Source organism: Chenopodium album, chromosome 18, assembly GCF_948465745.1.
Source record: "Chenopodium album chromosome 18, dcCheAlbu1.1, whole genome shotgun sequence".
NCBI classification, from domain to species: Eukaryota; Viridiplantae; Streptophyta; class Magnoliopsida; order Caryophyllales; family Amaranthaceae; genus Chenopodium; species Chenopodium album.
This window is the reverse complement of record NC_137851.1, coordinates 30,631,852-30,656,871: the sequence shown is the minus strand read 5'-3', so window position 1 is coordinate 30,656,871 and position 25,020 is coordinate 30,631,852. Positions and strand designations below refer to the sequence as shown.

The window sequence follows — 25,020 nt, the reverse complement described above, 5'->3', positions numbered from 1 at the left end:
TATGATGATTCTCATATTGCTCGTCTTTAAAGGATAATTACTCACTACTACAAAAGGAGTGTTTTTTCGACACTATAGCCTAGACGCCAGAGCAAGAGCGTCAACAGCTAATTGTGATTCTCATTTGATCCAAGTAGTGGCTAAATGCATTTTGCTACCATAAGTCCATAATCTTCTTTCCTACAAACAAATAAATAAAAATAGTAGTATCTCGTGTCCGGGAAAGAAAATATTTATAATACTCTTAAATCATCAAATGTCGATATAAAATCAAGAGTTTAATATATAAAAATAATATACTTAAATGACCCTATCACTTCAACAAGGTAATCATCTACGAATTTTACTTGAAGTGAATTGTTTTCGAAAAAGGGAGAAAAGAAAGAAAAAAGAAAGTTGGATTGACATGCTCATCAACTTTTTAGAAATATTAGTCAATCTTAGTACACTCCTTAAAATGATCAATATACTATGATATTTGTTGATCATTTAGATTGAAATAGAGATCTTTATTCATTTTTTTTTTATGATGATTCTCATATTGCTCGTCTTTAAAGGATAATTACTCACTACTACAAAAGGAGTGTTTTTTCGACACTATAGCCTAGACGCCAGAGCAAGAGCGTCAACAGCTAATTGTGATTCTCATTTGATCCAAGTAGTGGCTAAATGCATTTTGCTACCATAAGTCCATAATCTTCATTCCTACAAACAAATAAATAAAAATAGTAGTATCTCGTGTCCGGGAAAGAAAATATTTATAATACTCTTAAATCATCAAATGTCGATATAAAATCAAGAGTTTAATATATAAAAATAATATACTTAAATGACCCTATCACTTCAACAAGGTAATCATCTAAGAATTTTACTTGAAGTGAATTGTTTTCGAAAAAGGGAGAAAAGAAAGAAAAAAGAAAGTTGGATTGACATGCTCATCAACTTTTTAGAAATATTAGTCAATCTTAGTACACTCCTTAAAATGATCAATATACTATGATATTTGTTGATCATTTAGATTGAAATAGAGATCTTTATTCATTTTTTTTTTATGATGATTCTCATATTGCTCGTCTTTAAAGGATAATTACTCACTACTACAAAAGGAGTGTTTTTTCGACACTATAGCCTAGACGCCAGAGCAAGAGCGTCAACAGCTAATTGTGATTCTCATTTGATCCAAGTAGTTGCTAAATGCATTTTGCTACCATAAGTCCATACTCTTCTTTCCTACAAACAAATAAATAAAAATAGTAGTATCTCGTGTCCGGGAAAGAAAATATTTATAATACTCTTAAATCATCAAATGTCGATATAAAATCAAGAGTTTAATATATAAAAATAATATACTTAAATGACCCTATCACATCAACAAGGTAATCATCTAAGAATTTTACTTGAAGTGAATTGTTTTCGAAAAAGGGAGAAAAGAAAGAAAAAAGAAAGTTGGATTGACATGCTCATCAACTTTTTAGAAATATTAGTCAATCTTAGTACACTCCTTAAAATGATCAATATACTATGATATTTGTTGATCATTTAGATTACAATAGAGATCTTTATTCATTTTTTTTTATGATGATTCTCATATTGCTCATCTTTAAAGGATAATTACTCACTACTACAAAAGGAGTGTTTTTTCGACACTATAGCCTAGACGCCAGAGCAAGAGCGTCAACAGCTAATTGTGATATCCGTGTTTTCTCGACGCTTTTTACAAACAAAAGAAATTTTAGACTACAAAAAGCGTCGAGAGCACTAACATGTGGCCCGCACGTGAATTTAATTAGCTGTACCGCATTCACAAAAACCACCCAACATCACGAAACCCCCCTACTCCTCATTTTCGAACATCACGGAAACTACTCCATTCTATTTTCCTTCATTCGATCTGAATTCTTTAGAGAGATTCATGGAGTCCTGGCCTAGAATTTGAATTCAGATCTCATTCTTTCTTCTTTCGTTTCATAATTCTATCACAATAATTTATATATCATGCCAAAATTATTGTCTTTATATCAGATCTGAGGGTTTGTAGAAAGTTGATTTGCGGCAACCATTTTTCTTGCTCTCCTCACAGGTTACATTTTTACATCAATCTTTGTTCATTTTCAACTCTTAATAGGTATAAATTGCTTTTATTTGTTAGTTTTTTGTGTAATTTTAATTGATAGTAACAAGTTGCAATTACCCAATCTTGTTTCAAAACCCTAGGTTATATAGATCTTGTTCAATTTATGTTTCTTCAAATAAATCTCTTAGTTTCTAGATATTTTCTTACACATTAGTGATTTATTGGATTGCTAATTCATCTGTTTAGATCTATTTCTGTATGGTAAGTAAAACTTGACATTGATTTAATTTCATGTGTTTTCTTTGATTAATTGAGTTCAAGGTTGATGTCTTCCTATTCATATCGCTCTGTCAACTATTGTTTTATACGTGGTTAGGTCCATGATTCAATATTTTATAAATTAGAGAGAAATTATTAAATTATAAAAATTATACTCTGAAATTACGAGTTAGCAACAGATGAACTTTGATTAAATTCTACTCTGAGCTGAATTGTAGCATAGTTTGTTTGAGTTGTACGATGAAACAATTTTGGTGTGGGCCTTGTCTTGGAGTGCCTTAATTTTATGGGATATCATGCATGTAAGTCAATGTTAAGCAAGCATTTACCAATAAGTTAGGTATTTTGTTTAGATTGAAATTTTCCAGATCTCATTGTTCAACTAAGTAATTTTTAACGAGTTTGAACAAGTTTTAATTACTTTATGATGCTTTTGCAAACTTGAATCGAATTTATGAAATATGTGGCCTTTTTTTTAACATGCTACAGAGTAGTTCTTTGCAATTTACAGTTCCAATTGATGTTAAATTCATTGTTGTTATTTTAATTTTAAACTAAGTATCGTTCAGGTATCTTGAAAATATTAATGATACTAGGTTTAACATGATTCTGGGTAAAACTTACATTATTACTGTTTCAATTTATTTTGTTTTGTTAGTCCATTCTTTCAGAGTAATAATTATTATTCCATTTTAGAGCTTCATTCATGTTCTAGTTGTGAAATATGCATCTGTTTTCAATCCAGTTTTTAAAAGAAAAACAATAAATTTATGCAATAAAAAAATAAATAATACAGTCAAGGATCATTGACTTCCAATCCAATTAGTTCTAGGTGAATCAGATATCCAATGGATGTTACTTTGTTAGCGGGGCTTCCCTTTTAAGCTTCAGTATATATAGTTGGAGAACTACCGATAAAGTTCTGTTTTCTTATAAATATACATGGCATTAATGCATCTGTTCCTCTACCTGGTTGTGTTGTAGGATTCTGAATTTTTTTAGAAGTGCCTGAGAGCTTTCAAAGCCCTTGCTTCATTTCATCATAAATAAACTATTGTTGGAAACGTGGTCTAGGCTCACATGCTGCTAGGGGTGTCAAGGATATGAGGGAGAATGTTTAGGAAGGAATTTTGAGTTGCTTCCTTCCTTTCCTGCTGCAGTTACTTCTATTTAAGGATTACGTGTATAATTCATTGATAATTTTTCACAAGGATGATAATTCAAAATCAGATTATCAGCAATATAGAATATTAAGTTTTTGAATCATGAGAGGTGAGGATGACTTGAAACAAATGGAGGATTATGTTCATTAGACTTTTACTTTGGCTAGTTAATATTTCAATGTAGCTACTCTATGTTACAGTCTCTGTAGAATGCTATGAGAGGTGATTAAAAATTATATGAGGTGTCTTTGCATGCAAAATGGGGGTGATATTATCCATTTTATAAAATAAGCATATATACTTATGTTGCTCAGACTTGGATATGATCGAGTGTCTAGCCCTTTCAGGTGTGAAACTGCAACTTTCCCTCTCTTATCCCCTAGCTTCTCTCTCTTAACATGATGCATTTGTTCACTGTAATTTTCATGCACTATTTAATATGCTTCTGCGTATTCTACTATAGATGTTGAGTTTCTTGCAGATTGTGAACCAGAAGCATAAGTGTCTAGAGATATAGTTTCGTCACATCTAGAGATATTAGAAGCATAAGTTTCTTATTCCTGTTTTAACATTTCATTATGGTGGTAAAATTTTCTACATTTAACTTACTGTAGTATAGTTTTGAGTTATTTTAAGGAATACTATGTCACTTTCATTAATTGCGTTGGATGATGATACTGTTTGTTAAAATGCTTCCTTTTGTTTTTCAATTTCTTTCTCCAATTTAAATAATTAAATGCATGTTTTTGTTAGTTACTGTGATTTGCTGGACACGTCTTAAGAATGACACTGTTACTTGTTGCTATATCAACTCTTAAGGATTTTTCTAACTCAAACTGGTTTCTAACTTAGAATTGCAGGCAACAAACTCTACCTTGCTGAAGAACTATGGTAAATTGCATTTCTTGTACTACCTCTGTTTCACATTTTTTCCAACTTTTTCTAAAAATGTACGCTACACATTTTTTGCAACTTTCCAAAATTTTCCAATTTTAGTATAGTTTTTTAAATGAAATTACTAAATTACCCTTACTAATATTTTCATAAACTCAATTAGTTATTTAAAACAAAACTTAATAAAAATACTAATTCAACTTAATTAATTTTATTATCTCTACCCAATCTAATTACTTCCCTCAACAACCAATTGAACGACATTCAAACATCAAATCTTTCAAGAAATCAAACCCAATTCTTGAAGTTCTACAATTCCCCATTTTCTATCTCTATCTTTCGATCTGACCCCTGCCCCTCTTACTCTTCCCATAAACAAATCATCAGGGTGGCGAAGATCTACACGAAGGAAAGTTCACGGTTATGGTGGTGGTTGAACCACCAATTTCGAACAAATTTAGGGTGAGGTGGGTAATTCGTTGAGGGTTGGTGGTCTAGAGGTGGTCGGTGGGTGGTTGATTTTAAAGGGTGCGGGCTAAGGGTAAGTGGTTTGGGTTAGTGTGAGGCGTTACGAGGTGGTTGTGTGGTTGTTGTGGGTTACATTTTAGGTTTTGGGTAGTATGGTTGCAGCGTTACTGTGGGTAATTGGTGTCGGGTTTTGTGTGGTGTGTGGTGGCTACGGGATGGGTTTTAGGTTTTGGGTGTGATGGCTAGTGGGTGAGTGGTGGTTGGGCGGTGTCCGTGAAGCTGGTGTTGCCATCTGGTACTAGGTGGTGCTGTAAAGTCCAAAGTGGTGGGGCGTAAGGTGGTGGCTGGTGTTAAGGAGGGAGTTTCATTATTAATCAATCTCCAAATTCTCTCTCCTACCTTAATTACATGTCCTTCCCTTTTCTTAATCTTCATTTCTCATTTTTTGCCTAGGAGTCCGTGTCGACTCCAAAGTTGCAAAAAATGTGAAACGGAGGTAGTATATAAAATCGATCTTTGTGTTGTTTGATTGGGAGCTTTATCTTTCTGTAAAAAAAATTCTAGTATTAAATCATATTAGGAAGAAAGCATAAGTGTTGTATATATTAAGTTTGTCTCTGTGACTAAATTGACTTACAACTTATAGCTTACAAGCAACTCTGGTTTGATTGTGCTAGTATCAAAGTGTTCTAAAATGTTTTTGTAGAGTTCATTAGTGCATCAAAAAAGTGATGTGATGTGCACAAATAATCACTTTTTGGTAGTATCCGAGTGTTCCAATTATATAACTCAAAACTGATGTGATGTTCCCAACACGATCACTCTCTGGTGCTTCTTTAGTTTAAGGTTAATATATTTTGCATTATAATAATTTGTAGTAATATTGTACTGTAATTATTCAAAAGTTCTTGCCCCAGGATCCGAAGAGTGAAATGAGCAGATTAAGGAGCAGCTTAATTGGAGATTTGATTGAAGATTGCATCAGCTATTAGTCACAATTTTAACTTTGCTTTACGCCCTCTTGCAAGCATATTAAGGAGCAGCTAAATTGGAGATTAATTGAAGATTTTTTTAGAAGAAATGAGCAGATTTGTTCCTCTACTACTAGTCAGGAATGAAGTATAAATTGGAATTATATTTGTTGTAATAGAAAACTCATTACTATGAGATATTGTACATAAACTATAATATTTAATTATATGCAATAAAAAAAAAGTTTGGCCTAATGTTTTGGTATATGTTTATATTTTTGTAATACTAAGCTAGTACTAATTTTTCAATGTGAAATATGTTTTTTGAATTGGTATACATATTTTAGATATTTTTGTAAAGAATATGGACAAGAAAAAGCGTCCCCAACATAGAAAATATAGACATAAAACAGCGTTGTAAAAATATCAAACATTAAATGTCTGAAACTCTAGACAAAAAAAAAGCGTCACCAATTTTAAGATTTTAGATAAAAAAAAGCGTTGAAAAAGTTGAGTAAGTGCACCAACTACAGCCTATTTCGACGCTTCGTATAAAAATTTGGACAAAATAAAGCGTCGAGATTTTCGACGCTTTTTGATGACGCATAATTTTCTCGACTCACATTTTCTCGACGCTTTTCTGAAGCATCGAGAAGAAAATTTTCGACGCTTTTTTGCGTCGAAAAACAGCTCGAAAAGCGTCGAAAAAGCACGAATTTTCTAGTAGTGACTATTTGTTTAAAAAAAGAATGATTGTCTCCGAACGTAAAATCCAAGTAATGAGTAAATCATTTTCTCGATTTTATCATTCATTATTCTCTCTCTTTTTTTTTGAGAAATTTTTTTTGTATAATACTTTTTTTTAGAATGGTTTCTTGATTTTTTTTTTCACTCTATTCTCTTTTTTTTTTTTTTTTTTTTTTTTTGTTTTGAGGCAATCATCTCAAGTAAGGTTCTCGGGTTTTTCCTTTTAAACCATAGAAGAGGTAAATAAATTATGCTCTTAAGTCAAGGTTGACTAATTACAACTAAAAGATGAAGACCATGAAAATAGGTACGTTTAAGAATGGGAATATTAATGACGCCCTATCAAGAGATGCGAACTTCTAATTACGAACCTTATGAGAATTCATGTCATTAGTTCGATTATAAAGTACGTAAATGAATCATCATAATCAATTTTCCATCTTGCGCTAAGGTGGAAAGTGTAACTTCGAGAGTAGTGTCTGCCACATGCGTTTTTTTTTTTTTTTTTTTTTTTTGCAAAAAAGACGCATAAAGAACGATAAAAGACTTTTTTTTTGTTTTTTTTTTTGGGAAATGAAAAGGACGATTAAAAGACATGTTTTTTGATTTTTTTTTTTTAAGGAAGAAAGATTAAAGATTTTTTTTTTTTTGTAAACGAAAAGAAGAACAATTTTAAAAAAAAAAAAAAAAAACAACTAAGTTAGACAACATTGTTAGCCAAAAAGATATTATTAGCACCTATTTAACGATTAACCTTGAAACGGTAATCGTTTTCTTCGTATAACATTGCTCGTATTGAGTTAAAGTTACGTTGAACAGTGGGCACGCGCAAGACATAGAGTTGCGCGGAAGAGCCGCACGCAACTTCTGTACTTGCGCTTGAGGGTGCGCGCAACTTTGATAGTTGCGCGCGCCACCTGGTAAGTTCGACTTTTTTTTTATGAAAACGTAAAAAAAGCGATTAAGTTTTTTTTTTTTTTTTTTTGAACCACAATGTTTTTAAGATTTTTTTTTTTTTTTAATATCTCTAGGTAACAAATTGGAATTAATTAGTTAGACACGAAGCATATAATTAAACACATATCCATATAGTCACATAAGCACATAAAGGGAACCACCGAAGCATACAATGTCATTCTAAGGTCAAGACTTGGGTGTCCAAAGGTACCATATCTAAAGAAACGATGCACAAATCAATCACTCAACGTGTTGACCCATGACATAGTCCTCCCAACATTTTGTTGGCGATATGGGTGGGATGATTGTTATTGATTTCGGGATAGAAGCTAAGTGTTGGCAATCCCTAGTCAATGAGCCAATCCCCAAGCGTTATAGTGTGATATGATTATGCATGATGCAATGTTGCTGGATAGGCTTTTACTTTTGTGGAAAAGGAAGATGTTATGCGTTCAAGTCTCGCTCTCTAACTAGAGATTATCCAAGTTAATTCCCGTTACAACCCATAGGCAACCTAGTGTTGGAAACCTTAGACCATAACTAAAAATTAATCTTGTAACCTCTAAGTCCCCAGTTGAGTCGCCACTGTAGGGAGGGTGTGCCCATCGTAGGGGATCTTTCTCCTTAGATGCCCATGGCCCTTTAAAAGCCTAAGACTTTACACTTATTAGGGTGTATTAGGATTTGAATTCCTGACTGTTTGGGGGACCTTGAATTAGAATTGATCCTATTATTACGCCTTTTTTTAAGAAACAAGTAGGAATCGCCAATGAGTTTTAGGAAAACTCATAAACCTCGTTCATGCCTTTCTCCCAAGAAGAGTTCAAGGGATATTTAGCACAAATCGTAATTTTACCCATGCCCAGATTGGTCTACGTGTACCAGAAATGAGTTCGGGAGCGAGGGTACTAAAATAACGTTCCTTTTAGGGAGGAATCGCTATTCTAGCCCTACTACGGCCTCTACTAGCTCTTCCTTTTTCACAATTTCATCACCAAACAATATATGCAATGTGGCTTCTAAAAACTAAGTTAGTTAGTTTTATATACAAGCATTAATCACGTAGGAATTACATTGCAAAAGTCATTATTCTTTTGTTATTCAAATTCGTGAAAAGAACAAGAAATAAACAATGTTTGCCTTGACTTAGGTGATAAAACAATCAATTAATTATTCAAATTCTAGTCTTGATTAACACAAGAATACTATATGAATTAAATAAATTAAAATTTTGTTTAAAGTGATCAAACAACACTAATTATTCAATTGAAGTTATTTAAATAATAAAAGAAAAGTGATTTATCTAAGTGCTCAGGAAACTTATCGTTCTTCTTTTATGTTAAATCTTTGTTTAATGCGTTTATGGACTTTCTATCTTCTTCGTACCTCCAAGGACTTCAATGGGTTCAATTAGGGTTGGAAAGTATTTGGGAAGAGAGAAGAAAAGTAGTATGATAGTAAGAGAACTTGAGAGATTAGGGTTTTGAGAATGCTAGGGTTAGAATTCTGATTTTTCTGTCCCCTTTAGGGTTAAACGAAGACCCCTATTTATAGGCGTAGGAATCCAGGTTTAGGGTTTTAGAGCCGCGCCTTTAGGTGGCGCACACAAATCTCTGAGTCGCGCTGGGTGCCGCGCGCATCTCATTGACTTGCGCGCGCAGCTCACTAAGTTGCGCTCGGTGCGGTTTGCCTTATACGAAAATGCATTTTTAAAACTTCCATAACTTTTGATTGAAAAGTTGGATTAAGGCGTGTGAGATATCATTGGAACGCTCTGAATGTCTACTTACCAATGCCATTAGAATTAGGTTAAAATATGTTATGCATCAAAAGATATGGCCGTTGGAATGAAAGGGTGTCGGTTTTAGGGCCCGGTTTAGTGTTTTGATCATAAATTCTTCGTTTTAACTAAAAATTGGGATTATAATATACCTTTGGAAAGCTCTTTGAAAGGGATACCCATCTGTATAGGCCTTGCATAGTAATTTTATGGTTAATTTATCTGATTGGCTTGGTTTTTAACAATGTAAGATCCATTGGATCCAATCATTGCTTTTGACGCATTTGGGTCCGTTATTAATCAAGTTTAAACATGTGTGAGAACGTTTTAGGCCTAATTAGTAATCGGACAAGGCTCTAAGAGAAGTTGGTCTCAAATATGGGTTTTAACTTACTTCATAATGCATTTCATAGTCCATAAACACTTCAACTTTGATCTAGCATGAAGAATGGATTTTTGTAATATCATCGCACTTCCTGTCGGGACAAGAGGCCAAAAGTAGGTGTCTACACTTTTTATTTTACATTAACTCTGAGGGTGCACCAATTTGAGCCATGATTCCCCTTCTTTCACGCCTTATATTTCATGCCTTAGAGCCTTTTTGTAGGTTTAATTGGTGGAGAGTCAATGTATTATTTATGCCATATTGAGTGGTGTTTGGAAAATAAAATAGAAAAAAAAATCAAAAAAGATAAATGAAAAAAAAAATAAAAATAAGTTTTATTATGCTCTAAGTTTCAAGAAGAAAAATATGAGTTGAAAAAAAAAATGTGAAAGTTTCGTGAAAATTCAAGTTCAAAATCCATGAAAGAAGAAAGAAAGGAAATATTTGTCATAGAAATCTATGTTGTCTTGTAAAGAAAAGTGAGAATAAGGGCATGCTTGTAAGTTATGCGGAGGAAATAAGGTTGGTTTGAACCCGACATTTGGCTATGTAATGGAATTAGGATTTTTGTTATTTTTTAGCACCACATTCCCAAATGACGTCGTCTAACCGGCCATATATAACCAAGCCTACCCTTATTTAGGATCTCATGACTTCCGTATTTACATCATCTTTTTACAAGTGGAGAACTAATAGCAAATCTAATAAAGAGGTAATTTCATGAAGTCGACGCGCATAATTGCAATTAGGATGAGTGAATTCTTATTCTAACCCGTGTAAACACATGAGTGCCTTGTTTGTTTTATTTTGCATAACTAAATAAAGTGACATGCTATTCATATATGGCTGAGTTGGTTAGGGGAGATGTGTGGAAAGATTGGTTGTAAATTTCGAGTGCTTGATGTTTATGGTGGTTTTATAATCGATAACTTGCATTTCTTGTTTTTCACTTGGTTTTGATTTGGTGGCACATATATTCTTGCTTGAAGGGCTATCTTACTCTTCTTTTGTTTCATGATTCAATGCTTGAGGACAAGCATGGTCTAGCTTGGGGGAATTTGATAAGTCGTGTATAGTACGTGTTTTTAGAGTCTATTTAGGTAGTTTTCGAGTCTTGATTAGTTGTTCATTGACGTGGGAAAAACTAGGTTGTTGACTAATCCTCCCTAAGTAAAACTAAATTTATAAACACTTAACAAACCTAAATACAAGTATAAAGGTAAGTCAATGGTCGAATCCAAAGGAACGGTTATGTTCAAGCGCTCTCAATTATGCGCCTAAGCTAGGTCGAAGTCGGAGTTGAAAAAGTAACACTAAAAACTAACAAACAAACAACCAAACAAATAAAACACTAGGGAATGGGGACCAACAGGTAATCATGACAATTGCAACAACTTGGGAAGAACATGCCAATCAATGGTTGTGAAGACTAATGATAAGAGCTATCAATTGGAATCAAAGAGCTATCTCCTAATCGTTAAGCTAGATGTCTCTACGAATAACAAAATAGGGGAATCACAATCCAAACCAATCGATAATTGCAATTCCTAAATCAATTGGTCATGTCATTAGCAATTACAATGAAATCTAGCATAATTCTCAAGGCCTAATCAAATTACACACATGCAAACTTACATTAATTACTTTAATCTCAACAATCAATCAACACAATTCCCAAATTAATCACAATCAATCAATCATATAAGTTTCACCCAATCCCTAGCCAAACAACTACTCAAGAATCATCATCTATCAACAAACAACTAAAGAAATCAAGAATCAACAAAATATCAATATCAATTACACAAATCAAGATCAAACATCAAAATCAAATCAAACAAACATGAAATTAAAGAAAACAATAAAATGAGATAGAGTTAAAAATCCTCATTGATTGATTATGGAGATCTTCAATACAATTGTCACCTTGAATCTTCAATCTCAAATCCCCAATGAAATCTCTCACTTTCTCTCTCTAAATCTACTCCTATACTAACCTTAATACTAGAGAGAGAAGCTCTCAACTAAGCTAAAATTATGATCAAAATTATGTCTAAAACTTCTTTACAAAAATCGAGTTAAATACGTATTTATAAGAGGCGCTAAAAACAAAATCGAGCGAAGCCGAAAACAGGGAGGAGCGCCCGCGCAGACAGGGGTGCACGCCCACGCATGGGGCATGTGCGCCCGGGCAAGGGGGCTGCACGCCCGCGTGTGTGGCCTGCGCTCCCGCGTACGTGGGCTGCGCGCCTGTGCTCTTCTAGGTTTCTTCGACTTCTTTGCCTCTTCGTGCGCTCACAAATGGGTTTCGTGAGCTCCACTTGATACATGTTGGTGGTGGCAGTTTCCAAGGGCCTCCACGGTGGGTTCAAAATCATCTTTCATGAGAGCATGGATTGAGAGCGCAAGAGATAGAACTTGGAACATCCACTTCCTTGTATCTTGAGCTTCCCAATGCTATGAGCTTACTCCAAAAGCATCTTCCAACTTAGAAAACCTCCAGTATCGAGACCCAAACCTCGTACAATACCTACAACCACGAAAAGAGGAGAAAGAAAGGAGAAAACACAAGAAAAACCATAAAAACACAAAACAAGATAGAAAAGGGAAATAAAGAGAAAATGCATAAAACTAAGCATTTATTAAGAAAGAAAGTTATGAGAAAAAGGTAAAAACAACCTAAATATTCATCATTCATAGCTTATTTTGGCTTGATTTGGTTTAGTTGTGATCATATTATGCTTTATGGGTATATTCGTTGTTTTTGATGTATTTCAGGAACTAACGAGGTTATATAAAGGTTATATGAAGTTGCGGATCTTGATCATAGGTTGTAATTCACTTTGAAGGCCAATGTTTGATGTTGAAGTGAAAAGGAGCTAAAAAATCTCAGCCAGACACACCCATGTCACGCAGGGCATGGGCATGTCAATGTGTTTTAAAGAAGCAGAAAGTTAGGTTTTGATGTTTTACATGAGGCATGCCCATGTCTAACTGAGGCATGCCCATGCCTTGTCAAGTGAAGTTGGCCTAACAAGACACGTCCATGCCAATATGAGACACGTTTGTGTCTTTACGAGTGACGTAGCTGATGTGAGTGCGATTCCAGCGAGACACGCCCATGTCAGAATTTGACATGACCATGTATTGCTGGAAAATGAAGAACAAATGTTTCTGACTTTAGAAACGGGTATGTCCTGTGTGACACGCCCATGCCTGGACGAATTGGTCTCTTTTAATCCGAATTCTTTCCTTATTCTATCCTATCTTTTCGCTTTATTATAAACTAGTTTTGTGCCCCATGTGATGCCCGGGTTGTTTATTGAATTTTAAAATAAATTTATAACATATATGTCAAAATTTAAAATATATTATTGATACAAATTTAGTTAGGAATCAATGTGCTTTTCTGACGATTTGCTATCTAGTAGGCATGTAATGACTAATAATAATGTTGATGAAAATGTTCGCTTTAATACATTAAAAAAATAAAAAAAAATTAGCAAAAAATAAACTATATAAGATAAATGTTCAAAGCACGTTGGATTGACCCAAACCCAAAACTTTGGGCAAGTATCCTAAAATAACCCAATCCAAGATGTTTCATGACCCAACCTAATTTACAGGTATCCATTCTATTAGATTATGAAGTATATAACTTTAACCAATTAGTATATATTATAAATGGATGTATTATGCTTTGAACTACTTCCTTCGCTCCAAAAAATATTATTATATAAAAAATAAATTTATAACATAATTTTTGAGAATTATAATCTAATAAATTTTTTTGAATAAAACTATAATTCAATTTGTACCTCTGAAATAAACTAACAATTTTATCCTAAAATTCTATCCAAATAGAATTCTACACTAACTTTTTTTTTTTATCTTATGAAGTCTATATGAATCTATCCAAGGTGGCGCAACACTTGGCGAAAAGTTAGAACACCAAGTGTCGCAATGTCGTGACCTGGCTAAAAGTTTAGCATTATATATTAGTTATATGATACTCTTTGGCATTATAATTTGATTATCTATCATCTTAGAACCCTAGTTTTCTCTCTAGACTTTATTTTCATTGTAATTCAAGATTATGCACTCAAGATTCTTTGTTTATCTCTCGTAATTCAAGATTTGGTATTTTCTTATTCTCTTTAATTCCTTTTATTATTAATTATGTTTTCTTTAATTCTTGTTATTGTTTTCATTAATATGTGTGAGTAGTTTCCTTATTCCAAGATCTAGCAGAACCCGAACATGATTAATGCTTGATTTAGTTCTTTAAATTCTCTAATGATAATTGCAATTGATATGCTTAATTGATTGTGCTCATGCCAAAGTAGATTAGGGATAATCAGTATTGTTATTTATCCATTATTTTAATTGCAGCGGGAGTTCGGTTTTGACGGGTTTGAATAAAACAATTAAGGGTTTGAAGTTCATCACGAGAGTAGTTGAATGGATGATTAGGAAGTTAGAATAGTGTGCTTAAAGTCTTTAATTTACATGATTCTACGGAAGTAAGCTTGATTGTGATTAGGGAAACCATTGATAACTCGGGAGAGACCATTGATACTATTCAGGGATTACTTTTCCTCATTAATCAATTGAATTATATGTTAGGGGTAGAACGATTATTCCATTAATTGTATTCCTGGTGATGCTTGATCCTGGATGTTTTGAGCATTTGATTTGTCATATTACTTAGATTTAATCGTTTTAATTATTTTTAGCTATTAATTCTCACTATTACTTTGGTTACTTTCTTAGTATTTATTTGAGTCTGTCTAATTAGTCAAACCATAGTCTCTTGGGATTCGATCCTTACTTGCCTATCTTCATAATAGTGGTCTTGTTAGGTTATTTTTGTTAGGTACGCGACACGCCTATCAAATTTTGGCGTCGTTGCCGGGGACTAACGGTTTCATTCCAATTATTCGGTATTCGTTTTTACTAAGCATATATTTTGTTGCTTCGGTTATTGTCCCTTGTGTCTTTGATCTCTCGTTTTAGTTTCTTTGTTGCATGAAAACTCGAACTTCAGGTTCAGATGATTTAGCACCTTTTGATTCTGAGATCGAAGCTACAGCAAAAAGACGAAGAAGTAGAAGAACGAGAAATTGAAATACGAGAAACATGGTCGATCCAGGAACAAAATATCTTTTGGAGTATGGTATTCCTGATAGAACTACCGAATTCCTCTCTAGTATTGGCAGACAACCTATCACAACTCAGAGCTTTGAATTGAAGCTTCAGTTCATACAATTCATCTCCAATGATTCTTTTGCGAGCTCACCAATTCAATGCCCTATGACTCACATAGACAGTTTCATGGAGAAGTGTGACACTATGAAGCTTAAAGGTGTCACTGATGGTGCTACTAGACTACGCCTTTCCCTTTCTCGCTACGGGATAGAGCAAGGGAGTGGTTAAGACATGAAGGTGTAGGATCTTTTGATACATGGGATAAGCTTGCCAAGGCCTTCTTAGTAAAATTCTTGGGGCAAAAGAAAACCGCAAGGTTAAGGAACGAGCTAGCTACCTTTCATCAATCTGACGATGAGTCTCTATATGAGGCATGGAGAAGATTCAAGCGTTTACAAAGACAATGCCCTCACCATGATATCCCAGAATGGATGTTAATACAAACGTTTTACAATGGTTTAACTCATGAGTTTTGCATATACATTGATGCTGCATCTGGAGGCTCTATCATGACTAAGAACCCACCCAATGCAAAGGATTTTTGGATAAGATGGCGACTAATGATAATTACCATCCAAGAGGACGAAATGTCACCAAGAGAGGAGGTAATAAACATCATGTTGATACTCTAACTATGTTGACTAGTTCTATTTAAGCATTAACTCATAAAGTTATTAATTCTCACTAATACTTTGGTTACTTGCTTAGTATTTATTTGAGTCTGTCTAATTAGTCAAACCATAGTCTCTTAGGATTTGATCCTTACTTGCCTATCTACATAGTAGTGGTCTTGTTAGGTTATTTTTGTTAGGTATGCGACACGCCTATCACGCTCCTAAGAGAGTCATTTGAGGTTTCAGTAGTGAGGAGTGCCCGCTCCTTCCCTTTGGAGCGGCCGTTCTCGAGGCCCTGTTTTGAGCGGAAAACATCTTTTCTTTTGTGCTTCTTTTTACTATCTTTTAATTATGGCCTTTCATTTGTAATCCAAGAGGTGTAATTTAAGAAATTTATGGTTTATTTGTAAAGCCTTTAAATAGGGCTAAGTTTTCTTTTGGGATCAACTTTTGCTTAATTTTGAAATCAATGACACTTTCTCTAACCATAATCTTTGTGATTATTTTCTTTCTTTGTGATTGCTACTTTGTAATCTTTGTGGTTACATTTTGATCCTAGCTTTACTTGAACCCCTATTTTATAGATCTTGTTTTAATTTGTAGATTTGAAATTAATGTTCGTTGATTTTTTCTCCTCGTTGCAAATTACGTTTTTTGCCATTATTATGTTTCTTAACGAGCCATATAGCATTATAAACTTTACTTATATCCAATCAAATAAGAGATTGTAATTTCTTTTAGAATAAAATAATTCAAATGCCACTTAAGAAAAATTGATAAATGAGATTTTAAAGTTTAAATTAATTAAATATAAAATATAATTTTTTGAGATTAGAAATTTTATCTTGATATAGAATGTAGGAGAGGAAATTTACAATTTATTTTTAAATAAAATTATTAAATAATTAGTCAATACAAAAAATAAAATAATAAATTACAAAAAAAAATATTCGTTTTAAAAAATACAGTAAAATATAACGAAGAAAAGGAAATTCACATTGCAAGTTGTCTTTGTTGTACTCTCGAAAGTTCAATTTTCCTCCCACTGACAGAGTAATTGTAAAGTATTGTTGTGCTACAAATTCAAATGTCGTAGGCTTAACCTTAGAGTACGGAAAATGGACAAATAGTACACTGCTTCTTCAAAAACTTTTGTGTATGGCTATTTGATGTGCTATCACTTCACAGTACAGTCTTTGTATTCCAGGTGTAAATATGGATTCTGCAACAAAATTGAATGTAACATATTGAACAAGAGAACAAATAACAAAATCAAAGGAACAATATCTAGGAAAATGATTTGCTCATTTTTCTTTCATTTGGTTTGTAAAGCTGTGGAACAGAATTTTCTCAACCGTGGAGTTTAACTATCCCAAGAGCGAAAGACAATTCTCTTGTCAACTTCCATTTCCATTTACTTTTTTCTACATTTCTTAGAAGGAACAAAGCAATGGATAACTAGGGTTTGTTTTTTTTTTTTTTTTTTCTCCAGAAAAATACTTTCCACGGAAAACTATTTTTGCATCAAACCATTTAGAGCCTTTAAAAGCATTGTTACATACCTGCATCCTATATCTGTGACATTAGTCCATAACGCCATGATTTATGGAGCTGAATTTGAGCATGTTTGATCTTGTGCCAGTCTTCTCCTATGTGCTCTCTGCAGCGTTCCATAAGTTCCGGACACTCAGCAATCTCGATCTTCCTAAGGGATTTTATTTCCTTGAGCCCATCAGGAATCCTTTTCAAATTCTGGCAGCTCTCATTACGAAGGTAGTGGAGTGTCGTTAGGCTACCAATCCACTCTGACAGTGCAGTCAGGGCAGGGAAACCTGATATCCACTATGATCTGAGACTTTGAACATACTTCAGCCCCTGAGGAAGAGTCTCCATACGTGGGAGTTCTCGGAGTGTTAAATGGTGAAGGAATTGTAATGATCTCCATGGAGCTCTTGACATTCCAGTAAGATTGCCTATTGTTCTTGATACCCATGATCTGGTATCACAGTTAATCTCATCTTCAGTAAGATTGAGTTTGTAGCACCTTAAAATCTCAACCTCTAAGGAAGTGAGGTATATCAGCTCTGAAGTAAATGAACTTAGTGCACGACAACTCTCAATCATGAGATGTTTTAGGCAAGGAAGGCCTCCTAGCCCCCATTTTAATACTGCAAATCCCTTCAGTTTTGGGCATCTCTTTATCCGCAGCACATTAATTCTGGAATTTAAGTTCACATGATTTTGTAAGACCGCCTGATTGAGATTGATCAAGTCAAGATCTATAACATTTGGGAACGAGGGCATATGTTCCAAAAACGGGTAATTCCATATCCTTAAAAAATAAGACGAGGAAATGATCCCATATTATCATGCAAATGCATTACCCTCATTTTTCTCCATCCTTCTAGCTTGTAGAAGTTGCAGAGGGTAAGTTCTTCGAGGACAGGGAAAAATGTCGAAGATGTTAATGTGAATTCTTGGCTGCCATCTACTGGTGATTCCCTTGATGATTCTTTTTCCATTTATCGCACATTTGCCATCTGTGTAAGGGAGAGTTGTCTGAGATATGGAAGTTCACTAAATGGTGGAAGATACTTGCAGTTGTCACATCCCTTAATGGTGACAACCACTAAATTTGGGAGACCAACAAATTGATCCTTGCCCAACTTGGAAAGCACTCCCCTCTATAACCTTCTATGCGAAGGATTTTCAGGTTCAAATTTGGTTATAGGTGTTCAAGAAGCTGTAGGTAAGATGATTTTTGTGAATCTGATTTTTCCCACCTTATCTTCAATTCTTATAGGTGAGTTACTCCTTGCAACACTTTCATTGTAGCTTCGGGCATGTTGATTGCCCAATCTCCAGACAGCTGAATTACCAGACGTCCTCTCAGGCTCACCAGTTCTCTGAGAGCAGTTAGTTCTGCAGAACAATTCTTGCTGACTATAAACTGAGTCAGTGTCTCAAGCTGAGTTAGTTTCTGTAAACCTAGATGCATGAAACTCAAGCTATCACACTCATCAATCTCTAACCGTCTAAGATTGACTAGTTGTCCAATGTTACCATGGATTCTTCTTAGCCTAATGCAGGAGTTAAGTTTCAGTGTTTGCAAATTGTACAATTTTGTGACAGATTTTGAAAGAGTAACCAGACCATTCTGGGAAAGATCTTGATATCTCAGATGGATGAGCTTACTGATAGAATCTGGCAAATTTTCTATCAAAAAATCATGCAGGTCCAGCACCCTAAGACATTTAAAATTAGAAATTAATGTATTACATACCAATCTGTCCATCTTTGTGTCGCAATCTAGTTCTTTGAATAAAAGAAGTGTGCGTATATCTTGTGCATGGATTATTGATGATGCCACTTTTGCTAAACAATCTCCTTCATACATGTTTCAATGTTGAGTCTAGAACCTGGTTGACACTTGAATCTGCCACATGTATATTCGCGGCCCCAGAAGCAAGTTCACAGGCCAGGATATGCATAATGTGATGCATCTTACAGGTTACTATGTTCCCGAAATCATCAGTGACCACATCCTCAAAGAAGCAGCGCCAAGTCAATTCATTAAAGTATCTTTCTGCATTTTCCCTCAAACTCTGGCCACCCTGTCGGTCAACATATCCTTGTGCTATCCAGAGACTAATCAGATCTTGCTTAGTGAAAATAAAATCATCCGGAAAGAGGGAGCAATACACAAAGCAAGCCTTTAGTCCTGTTGTAAGGGAAGTGTAGCTGGAGTGTAAAACATTGTTCATGACATCCCCAGGTTCCACACCAAGAATACGTTCCTTGAATGACAACCAATCGGCTGCAGTTTTACCATAAAGAAGACTTGCTGCAACCTTGATTGTTAGTGGAACACCTCTGCATTTTCTAGCAATTGAATTCCCTATATTTTTCCATTACTGGATCCCTTACTAAACCCTCCTTTTCAAATGCAAATGCTTTGAACAAAGACCAAGAATCTTTTTTATTTAGGCCGTTCAGTTGGTAAGCTTCAACACCTTCAGTTTTGGAAACATCTGCAACTTCACTAGACCTTTTAGTCACTAAAATATGACTTCCTCTCGCAGCTCCAGATAGCAACTTCTTCAAGTTAAACAAATGTCTGGTAGAGGCATCATCTAGAACGAGTAAAAAGAGTTTTCCCTTGATCACCCTCTGAATTTGGTGTTTAGAGATGACAGCATCATTCTCTGTGATACCACCAACAAGAAGAGTTGCAATTGTACCCGAACTTTGACATCTTAAAAGATTATGAAATTGGGATTGTGGAATGTTGGCGGGTTTAAGATTTTTGAAATCAGTGGACCTCCTATATGCACAAGGATTCACAATCTCTCAAATAATATCCACCTCATCAGTGATCTGTGTCACCCGGATCCAGATTTTTAAGTCAAAATTTGTATCATCATACATAACTTTGGCCAAAGTTGACTTTCCTACATCTGGTGGTCCAAAAATGGGGATGACTGATACAGTGTTTCTAATATATGTCTTGGGTTGCAGCAGCATATTTATGATCTTTAGCTTATCAGAATCCCTACCAATGAATCTGTTTACATGAATCTTGTAATTCTGAATAAGCTCCCATTCACTCCGATGGTCAACGCATTCAAACGAAGAGAAAATCTGTTCCGCAAGCTCTAATTTTTTGGCTAATTTTTGTAACCTGAAAGTCCATTTTTGACGGGAAAGCAACTGTATTACGAGTGGAAAGGAAAAGGCTAACCTTTCTACTGAACTCGCTACTGTTATTGAGCTTGAAAGTAGTGATTTTGTCAAGGAGATCATCAGCTTGATAAAGAAGAGTTCCAATATTCCTGAGCATACTGCTGTTGAAGTTATGCTCAGATTGTTCTGACTCTGCGTTGCGGCTGTGTAGAGCTGCCATGACATTTGCAGCCATTTCCACTGATTCCTTCAAGTTCTTGAGCGGGCTCATTGCTTCGAGCAGTGATTCGTTCTCCAAGATTCTTATGATATTCTTACATATAGCCATTTCAGCTGCCATTTTATTTTATTTTATGGTACGTAAGAAGCTGATAAACGGAATATTGTAGTTGTAAAGAGAGGCTACTAGCAAGTGATTCAGTACAAAGAGATTGAGCACAGGATTAACCCTTTGTTTGGATAGGAAATAAGGAAGGAAAGGAAGGGGAGGGAAAGAAGAGGAAGGGAAGGGAGAAGAAAGGGAGGGGGAGGTGAGCTCCATTTTCCCTCCAAATCTCTCCAATTTTGAAGGGATTATAATTATTAAATAGAGAGGGAAAATGGATCCTTCCCTCTCCTTTCCCTTCCTTCCCCTAATCCTTTACCCAAACAAGAGAGTTTGTCCTCCCTCCCTTTCTCTTCCCTTCTTTTCTTTCCATTTCCTTCTATCCAAACAAAGTGTAACTCTCTCTCCTCTTCCACTCCCTCTTCTCCTTGATTACTGTACGAGGCAACGTTTCCAGCGATGTTGCTAATAGTTTTATATTCAAGTTAATTTTTTATTTATACATCCTACCATTGATGTAATCATGTTTCCCCGGTAATACAGGCATACCTCCACCACCACCACTTTCTTAATGAATTATGTTATGGCCTGTTTGGTATGGAGCATTTCATTTGAAATGCTGGAATTGGATCAAACACCTTGTTTGGGTAATCCAAAAAATTTAGAATTGGAATTGGCCCAATTCCAACCCACTTAAACTTAAGTTTATTTTTCATAATTTGAAATCCATCAAAAAAGTCTGTCATTTGAAATCCAAAAAAGTAACGACAATGCATCTTTCTCTCTCCCCGTGCTTTCTCTCTCTTCTCATGAGCTTTCTCTCTCTTCTCGTTCGCTCTCATTGCTCGTTTGCTAGGAATTTGTGCGAAACCACATCTCTCTACAAGGGTTGTTCAATTTGTTTAGCTTGAATTTGTTGTGTTATTGGTTAATTTCTGAGAAATTTAGGTTTTATTTTCTATAATCTTAGGTTTAATTGTGTTGGATCTTCTTGGTAATTCTCTGATTTTCCTTCAGATTTTATTTTTTTCCTTTGAATTGGCCTAACTTTCCTCCAAATTGGCCCAATTTTCTTTCTATAATATATTTTTTTCCAATTGATTTCGAAGTTTGTTTCAAAAAAAACAAAAAAAAAAAAATTGATTTCGAAGTTATGTGCATGCTTTGATTGATCTGTAAATTTTTTATCTAATGATGATTTGGTAGGTTTATTTCATTCTTGATAGTTTCTAAATTTGTGTAAGATTATCTTTAAACCCTAAAATCCTTAATTAATTGTTGAAATCAATTGTTTACTGCAAAGAAAGGAGCAATTTTGTTCTAGACATGTTGCTGCTAGTAAGCTAATAGTGTAATTTCCAAGGAGTCTAAATTCCAAAGGACAAGACAAAGTGTTGTGAATAGGTTTGTAAAACAATAGATTCGATGAGTTCAATATGATTAAAAGATGTATCGAATTAGCAGAGTTAGTCTAAATTTTATATGTAATGATGAATTGATTATGATTAGTAGATTTGTTTAAGTGTGAGTGAACTTGAATTACAACTTTGATGTAAGTATGTTGTATTTTTGTGGTGATTTTATTAGCAGAATTTGCCTTTGTTTGAAATTCTGGATTTGAAATACATTGTATTATCAAACATCTTATTAGCATTTGAAATTCCAAATTCCAAATTCATAATTTCCCAAACAAATGACTTGGAATTGAATTCTAGCAATTGAAATTCTGGAATTGAATTTCACTATTTGAAATGAAATAAGAGTATCCAAACGCAACCTTAAGGATTTTTATGTTTTTTTAACAGTAAGATAGTTTGTTAATTAGTTTTTTAATTACCAACTAGTGAGCGTCCAAGGAATACATTTTATACTTTTCTTCTAATGACCGCAATTACACATTATAAAATAAACAACAGTGTTAAAAAAAAAATAACAATGTAATGTTGGATTTTGTTGGTTTATTTTTCACTTTTTACTTTAACATTCCTTCGCCACACTTTTTTTTACCACAAAAAATTTTTTTAAAAAAAAGGTCTCAATATTGCTCTACTTATCAATTATCAACTATATACTCCCTTTTTAAATATTTGCTCCATTTTTCTGTGTACGGAGTTTTAAGAGAAGTTGGAGAAAGTAATAATATAATGGAGGTAGTGGAATAGATAGAAAAATAAAAAAATTATAAAAAGCAAAAGTAGTGGAGAGGATTGAAGGAGAGAGAATAAATATGAAATTAATAAAATATGATCATGGTGGGTCCACTAAGTGAGAAAAATTATTTAAATATTATAAAAACTTTTCAAATAAGGGAATGCAGCAAGTATTTAAAAAACGGCCGAAAAATGAAAGTGGAGCAAGTATTTAAAAACGGAGGGAGTATTTACTTTCTTCAAAAAAAAAAATTTGCAAATTGCATCCATTTAAAACTTGTATTTTGTAAATTGCAGGCATTTAAAAAAAAAATTGCAAATTGCAGCTCAAAAGTTGCTATAAACATTAAATTGCAACCCAATTCAATTTTTTCATCAGTTTGCGTGTCAAAAAATGTTCGGTTAAGGTTTTAGAGGCCATTTTAGCCATTAAGGGCTCAAATTTAAGCTCGAAAGTGGTAAAAAATTAACGTAAGTGCCTACTATTACAAGGAAAAAATAGTTGCCCACAAATCGATACATTTTTGTTACACAAAATGAGGCACTTACGTTATTTTTTTTCCCAATTCGAGCTCAATTGGGGCTCTTAAGGGCTAAAATGGCGCCTAAAACCTTAAACGGACAATTTTCGACACGCAAACCAATGAAAAAATGAATTAGGCTGCAATTTACAATTTATAACAACTTTTGGGCTGCAATTTGCAATTTTTTTTTTAAATGGCTGCAATTTGCAAAATACAAGTTTTAAAATGACTACAATTTGCAAATTTTTCAAAAAAAAGAAAAAAAACTGTATACTTTCTTTGTTCCCTTAATATTGCAATAAAGGTGATAGGCACGGTTTTTAAGACGACGAGGGAGATAGAGTGCTAAAGACCTATACCCATGTGATGTGATGAGGAGAAGGTAAAAAGAGCTAAAAGCATATATGCTCATGTCACGAGGAGAGAGATAGAGATAAAACATATACAATAAAGGAAGTGTTGCAATATTTGTGAAACATCCTAAAACGGCACTCCCTCCGTTACTCCGTCCTTTATTTATTGCCCTATAATGTAATGTTACTTTATTAATTTTTGGCTGGAAAAAAATAATGAGAGAGAAAAGTGGTGGGATTCATGGGGTGGTTGATGTCCAAATATGGAATGGTGCAAAATTAAAGGAACAAACTCAAAAGCAAATTGAGGCAAAAAATTAAATAAGGAACAAAGGGAATAATTGTTGCAATATTAAGGGAAAAGGGAGGAAGTATATTATTTAAGGACTTGTCCTCTATTTTAATTTTTAGTTTCCTACTCCTTCCGTGTTTTAACAAGAGCTCGAATTCTCTTGAGCACATATGTTGATGCAAATCCCTAACTAAAAATTATCGATAAGTAAAAAATTGAAAGTTAGCAATTTATTCATCATTAAGGCAATTCCAGCAAGTACACACAAGATTAGTAGAGCACTTCTTTAAAAATGGAGAGAGTATTTGATTGAAACCTAAAACTACCCTTAGTAAAAGTCAAAACACCCTTGTGATATACTGATATCAATGGCGGATGCATGTGGCCTTGATGGGGAGCACTTGCATCCCCATTTTGCAAAAAAAATAATGAAATTCAAGGCTAAGTAGTATGTACGGGTTGCTTCTTACTCTAATAGCTTTTGCTCTCCCATTTTCAAGTGTGTTTCCTTATACACATAACCAGTAATAGAAATTCTTGATATATCATATAAAAACTAAAATGATATATTATTTCTACTTCGTATTTTATAACTATTGCAATGTTACACTTTTAATCACTCTTATCATAAGTCTTACTCTGTTTGTAACCACATATTGTAATTTATACGTCATGAAAATATAGTTAGTTGAGGTTTTGTTATAAAGTTCTCTTAAGGTTTAATTTATGCAATAAGAGACGATGTAATTACCTAATTACCTCGTATTACAATATAAAAGGAAATGATGTGCGTAAACTTAGCTAACTAAAATAAGAACTAAAAAGTAAAAACATTTCGCATGCATTATTAAAACTTTTAATAATATTAGTCGACATTTGATTTTGTAAAGAATATCTATTTTTGTTGTGATACATTAAAGTTTAAAAAAAAAATTGTAATACCCCGAAAATGCCCTTATTTTAAAATACTTTTTTTACTCTAATTAAAATTATTTTGAGAAAATAATCAAAATATTACCGCCACCGTGATAACGGCTAAGGCTATTTTCAAAGTTACACAACAGAAGTCTAAAATAAAAACCAACTTTCAAAATAAAACTTGAGTTCACAACCTCAAAACAAAATAGAAATTATTAAATCACAAGTTGGAACC

The 25,020-nt window shown here is 33.9% G+C and overlaps 1 protein-coding gene, 1 long non-coding RNA gene and 1 other non-coding gene across 3 annotated transcripts; 1 reads left to right on the top strand and 2 right to left on the bottom strand.

The window, feature by feature from the left end:
* Positions 1-1,844: 1,844 nt before the first annotated feature.
* On the top strand, positions 1,845-6,098 carry LOC145592369 (uncharacterized). The gene is made up of 3 exons (XR_014102379.1): positions 1,845-2,080; positions 4,369-4,407; positions 5,796-6,098. It is a non-coding gene; the product is annotated as an uncharacterized LOC145592369 (long non-coding RNA).
* A 9,142-nt stretch (positions 6,099-15,240) lies between these two features.
* Positions 15,241-15,347, bottom strand: LOC145593242 (small nucleolar RNA R71). Its single transcript, XR_014102614.1, has one exon. It is a non-coding gene; the product is annotated as a small nucleolar RNA R71 (small nucleolar RNA).
* A 3,582-nt stretch (positions 15,348-18,929) lies between these two features.
* On the bottom strand, positions 18,930-20,563 carry LOC145592056 (disease resistance protein RGA2-like). The gene is made up of 4 exons (XM_081648522.1): positions 20,222-20,563; positions 19,967-20,127; positions 19,554-19,864; positions 18,930-19,438 (listed from the first exon to the last, which is right to left on the bottom strand). Exons 1-4 carry the CDS (start codon positions 20,561-20,563, stop codon positions 18,930-18,932), a joined length of 1,323 nt encoding a protein of 440 aa, XP_081504648.1.
* Positions 20,564-25,020: the final 4,457 nt, after the last annotated feature.